The sequence below is a fragment of the Enhydra lutris genome, unplaced genomic scaffold, assembly GCF_002288905.1.
Source record: "Enhydra lutris kenyoni isolate GAN:26980312 unplaced genomic scaffold, ASM228890v2 scaffoldscaffold3, whole genome shotgun sequence".
In the NCBI taxonomy this organism is placed as follows: Eukaryota; Metazoa; Chordata; class Mammalia; order Carnivora; family Mustelidae; genus Enhydra; species Enhydra lutris.
In genome coordinates this window covers 4422188-4428187 of record NW_019154087.1, presented here as the reverse complement: position 1 = coordinate 4428187, position 6000 = coordinate 4422188, and the positions used below count along the sequence as shown (strand labels likewise).

At 34.8% G+C, this 6000-nt stretch overlaps 1 protein-coding gene across 1 annotated transcript in view; it reads right to left on the bottom strand.

The window, feature by feature from the left end:
- Positions 1–430: 430 nt before the first annotated feature.
- The window catches only part of LOC111154992 (major facilitator superfamily domain containing 8), a 32328-nt gene continuing 26758 nt past the window's right edge, over positions 431–6000 (bottom strand). The window contains exons 10-12 of the mRNA XM_022514975.1: positions 4271–4374; positions 3935–4182; positions 431–1930 (exon numbers count right to left, since the gene is read on the bottom strand). Coding sequence (XP_022370683.1) covers positions 1724–1930; positions 3935–4182; positions 4271–4374 — 559 coding nt within the window. The 3' untranslated portion in view covers positions 431–1723. The remainder of the gene's footprint in view (positions 1931–3934; positions 4183–4270; positions 4375–6000) is intronic.

Sequence of the window (6000 nt, the reverse complement as noted above, 5' to 3'; positions counted from 1 at the left end):
AGTTCTGGGGATTTACTCTATAGCATGGTGATCACAATTAATAATGTTGTATTTTATACTTAAAAGTTGCTGAGAGTAGATCTTAAATGTTCTCACCACAAAAAAGAAAGGATAATTATGTGATACGACAGGTAGGATAGACAGAAGTGTTAGCTAATGCTATGGAGGTAACCATTTTGCTATATATAAATTCATCAAATCAATGCATTACACCTTCAACTTACACAATGTTATATGTAAATTATATCCCAATAAAGCTGGAAAAACAAACAAACAAAAGATACAGGGAGAAGGTGTATCTCTACAGGCCAAGGAGAGAGATCTCAGAAGAAACCAACCCTGCTGACAACCTTGATCTTAGACTTCTATCCTCCAGAACTGTGAGAAATAAATTTCTTTGTTCAAGCCCCCAAAAAAAAGAAAAGAAAAAAAAAGGGAAAAAAACCACAAGAGTACAGTAAACAGTATAAAGTGCAGATTATAGTGTTTACTTAATTACTTTCAGATTTGAAAATAAAACTTAGAGTAGGAAACATTTGGTAAAATATTTAGAAATATTTTTGCATTTTTTGGTAATATTGATCATCCATATACATAATTCTATACTAGTTCCTCTTATCAGCATTCAACATATGTAGAGGTAGAAATGTATACATAGAGAGTGTGATTTAGCCAACTTCAAGTAAACTCAGTAAACTGATAGAGTAAAGCAATTTTACCTCAAATATTTATTAGCCTAGCTAGACTGGGGCTGTCATGGCCCATGCCAATTTAAAATTCTGCAGTTCTGAATAGCTGCACATAGTTTGAAAACTGTTGTGTCTTCCCTGTCACTACCGAGAGATGGGAAAAGTAAATAATTGAAGTGATAGTTTTTCTCCAGAATTTAAGGGAGTTGAAAAATGCCAGTAATTTTAATACACAGTTTGCTGTTCAGTATATGTATACTGTAACACACTTGGCTCATGTTCCTAAAGTGAGTTATTATTAGTAGTACTTGAAAGAAAATTGTAATTAGTCCTATTGAAGATAGTGTAATTCATCTTGATCTCTTACTCCTCTTTATTGCTCAAGTATTAGCATTATTTGTGCTTACCTATTAACTTAGGGGTTACTTAGTGAGATCCTGAACTGAAATAGGACGAAAGGTATAATATTAAAAATAATGACATAGAACATCAGGTAGAACAGCAGGCCATGGTAAATAGAAAATTTAAGAGTCATGATTCTTATTTCATAGGAAATTTGATAATAGAAATTGTATTTTTAAATAAATAAAAAGTAGGTATCTTCAAACAGAGATACTTCTATTTAGGTAATTTTTTTTTTTTTTTTGTTATAGGTAATTCATACAGAACTCTCCCTATGATTTCACTGCATATTTTCTCATTATTTTAATGACACCTCTGCAGTCTAAGCTAAAAGTACAACTTCCCATTTATAAGCCATTGTCCATTCACTCATGAGTTCATGCACCCCAAAAGAGATGTTATGATAGAATATCTTTTGAAAGAAGGAAATTATGAACCAGAGTGTTTTAATATTATCTTACTATTCCCAATTACACATTGAATTCCCTGAATTATTCAATGTATGTTCTTGTTATTCAAAATATACAATATTTGCAGCCTGACTTTTGGAACCTGACTCATATCAATGATCTAGCAGAGTCCTGGAAGAGGAAGTCCCATACAAAGTACTTTCCATTGCAGAGTTAGTTACGTTACTCTTGAATCCTTCCATGCCTTACAGAAAAAGCAATGAGTCTTTTGTATACTGCAACCAGGAGCAGGATGGTAAGTACCACTATTCCACACACAAGACTGAATGCCCATCGTGGGCCCCAGGAAGTGTACAGTTGGCTGATGAACACAGGTCCAAGAATCCGTGCTGCACTTCCAGAAGCTGTTAACCAGCCCATGTACACACCCTGTGGCAGGGAGAGGGAAGGAGAAGCCGATTGATATTCAGGTTTAGCTATTTTAAAAATAGGATGATACTACTACTACTATTAGTACGACTACTACTAATAATGATGATACTATTAGCAAACTATAATAAACTCACAAGAATCACTTTCTCCATCTTTGATTTTTGAACTATATAAAATGCCTCTGTATAAATACAGCAAATAATGAACAATAAACTTACTTGATTAGTCAGTTTAAGAAAAATATAGTAGTATAAAGGGACAAAGAGTGTCTGCTGAAGCCCTGGAAACAATATGATTTATTTATTATCCTTTATAGCCAACATTTATTTTATACTCCCTATCTTCCAAGCGCTGTGCTAGGTGTTTTACATGTATTGTTTCCAACATTCACAAGTTTCTACAATTGGTATTGGATAATTAAATTAATTAAATTAAATGGGGATCCATTTAACAAACATGGAAGGTGAAGCCCAGAAAATTCAAGCAACTTGTCCAAAATATTTGAAGGCATGGTTGGCTGACTCCACTATACCACTTTTCACTATACCAAAATGTCACTCTTCCAACTACTATACCCCAAATAATCTACCTAAGAATGTACAGTGCAGCAATTCTTTTAATATCCTCAAATTGAAAACCACCTAACTGTCAATCAATGATGGATTAAGTAAATAAATTACGGTATATTTAATGAATGGAATGCTAATCAGTTGTTTAAAAGAATAAGGTCTTATATCAAGTAAGATCTTATAATGAGAACATCTATAAGCACTAACATGGAAAGAAAGCTATGGCTACTGTAAAAAATTCAAGATGGAAAAAAATTTATGTATATGTAATATATTCTGTGTTATCTTTTTTTAAAAAGTCAAGAGTGCACATATGCTTGAATAGGTATTGAAAAATGCAAATGAAGTGAACAGGGGTCTTTAGTGTATTGAGGATAAGGGGAGCCTTCATTTTCTGCCATACACACTTCAAACCATTTGGCTTTTGTTACAACTATCATACATTGCTTTTGTAATTTGCTTTTATTCTTGATTTTGAAAATTTGAAAATACAATTTTATATTTTAAAAACCTCAGAAATGCTTTACCTGCTATTATAGCTTAAAAACACAGTATTAAAAATTTTCTTTTCTCTTTGTCTTGCATCAGTAGAAACACTAATTCATACTTTCACTTTTTTTTTTTTTTAAAGATTTTATTTATTTATTTGACAGAGAGAGATCACAAGTAGACAGAGAGGCAGGCAGAGAGAGAGAGAGAGAGAGAGAGGGAAGCAGGCTCCCTGCCAAGCAGAGAGCCCGATGCAGGACTCGATCCCAGGACCCTGAGATCATGACCTGAGCCGAAGGCAGCGGCTTAACCCACTGAGCCACCCAGGCGCCCCTTCACTTTTTTTTTTAAATGATTTTACTTATTTGACAGACAGAGATCACAAGTAGGCAGAGAGGCAGACAGAGAAGGTGGGGGAAGCAGGCTCCCCACTGAGCAGAGAGCCCGATGTGGGGCTCAATCCCAGGACCCTGGGATCATGACCTGAGCCGAAGGCAGAGGTTTTAACCCACTGAGCCACCCAGGCGCCCCTTCATATTTTCACTTTGTGACCATTTAAACAACTTCTACTAAAAAGATGAATCAGAAATAAAACTTGGGGGGGGCGCCTGGGAGGCTCAGTTGGTTAAGTGTCCAATTCTTGGTTTTGGCTCAGAACATCATCTCAGGGTTGTGAGATAGAGCCCAACACCAGGCTCCACACTCAGCACGGAGTGAGCCTGAGATTCTCTCCCTTTTCCTCTACCCCTCCCCTTACTCTGGTGCTTTCTCTCTTTCTCTCTCTCTCTAAAATAAAAAAATAAAATAATTTTAAAAAGGGCTGAATACGATAAAAATCCACCAAGTCAGCTTGTGTGAAAATAGAGAATGGTAGCAAAAAATGTGAGTGCTTACAACTCTATTTCATATAATTGCAATAGCAATATCAGGGTAAATGACTCACCTGAGGTTTTGGTCCCAGAATTTTTGAATATAATGTATAGGACATAACATTACAGGATGGATAGCCTATTCCAATTAGCACAGCTGATGTGAGGAACTGGGCCAGATGGATCATGGGGGTGTAGAAGCACCAGGCTTGTTCAGTTGGGCAACCAGTTGGTCCTTCATTGTGATCTTCTCTTGGAGATTTCCAAAGAGTAATAATAATTTCCCCAAATGTGGTATTAGGAATTGAATTATTATGTAAATCTGTTAAAACAAAATTAGCACAGTGCATTACTTGCTACTTTTAGATGAATAACAGGGGCAAACATTATAGAATTGTGTATGGTTATACCTTCCCACTGTATTTTGGGAAACTGATTTCCCCAGGGTAACAAGATAAAGAAGCCGACCCATACAATGATGAGTCCTCCCAGTAGAATAGCACGTTCACCAATCCTGTGAAAGATCAGAAAGTTTGTAATTTAAAAACAAAACAGTATTACATAGTTCCATTACTTTTATATTTTAAAACTGTGATATAATATCTTGATCCTTTTAGTCATATACCAAATAATATGAATGTTAAATATAATTTTCCACTAAAAAGAACCAACTGATTTCAGATCTAGAACAGAAAACATATAAGATGCGCCTGGAGGGGTGCCTAGGTGGCTCAGTCAGTTATGTGTCTGCCTTCGGATCAGGTTCAAGATCTTAGGTCCTGGAATCAAGCCCCAGGATGAGCTCCCAGCTCTACAGGGAGTCTGCTGCTCCCTCTGCCCCTTCTCTGTTCCTGCTCTCTCTCTCTCTAATACATAAATAAATAAATCTTTTAAAAAAAGAAAAAGATGAGTCTGGATATTTTTTCATACCAGAAGCATTAGATGCTAGAGGTGACTACTAGGCCCTCCCACTACCTAGATAAAGGTACTCTGAGTGAATTTGAAGATGCTGGCCAAAAACATAACAGTGTGAACACCAAAAATAATAGTAATGACAATGGATTAAAACACATAAAAACGTTATAATCTATGAATTCATATTATATTAAAATAAAATACTCTTGGTTACTTTTAAAGGATGTTAGGAAGCTGAATCATTATTTAAAAAAATCATTTAATAAAAGGAAGTGGTCATCTTGTCTTTCCTATACAAACTGTACCTCAAGATAACCAAATAATTGGTGTTAAGAAGGTTCTCTTTAAAGAAAATATTCCAAAAAATTAAATAAAGACATGATAGAATTAAAAACCAGCATTGTATAATGATCTATTAATAAATTAATGGATCTAGGAATGCTTGACAGTCACTAACAGTATAAAAAGAGATAAACAAAATGTAACATTTCTCATGATGTAAGCATATAATACCACCTATAAAGTATATTCTTGCCAAAAAATTGAACTTAAATTTCATCAAGCTTCTAGATCTAAGGACCAATTTTTGAGAAATATAGTAAACACAGGAAAATGTAAAAAAACAAAAACAAGAACAAAAACACCACAGGGATTCACTCAATCAGCGAGATCCAAAATGCGAGAAACTATAAAACATGCATCCTGGTTTCTTCAATTTGGAAGGGAAAAAAAGAGAGAAAAATAAATGTATAGATTAAAAGGCTTAAGAAACTTAAGAGCCTGAGTCAAGTTAAGTCGTGAAACAAAATAAGACAGTATGAAATAAAACAAATTTTAAAAACTATTGCAACCATAGAGAACATTTGAATACTGCTTGGATATTCAGAAATCACTTAATTTTAAAATTTGTTTTTGTTATTTATTTATTTAGAATTTATTTATTTTAGAGAGAGAGAGAGAGAGAGAGAGAAATAGAGCGCATGTGTGCATGCACTGGGGGGAGGGGCAGAGGAAGAGAAACTCAAGCAGCCTCCCTGTGGAGTAGGCAGATGAATCACACTTACCAAGGACTGATAATTGTTTAAGTTGGGTAATGGATATTAGAAATTCAGTACATGATGCTCTCTATTCCCTTGTATATGTTAGAAATTTTCTATAATAAAAGTGAAATAAACAAACAAGACCAAAGGTCTCCTAAAACAGGGCACCTAGGGGGCTCAGTTGG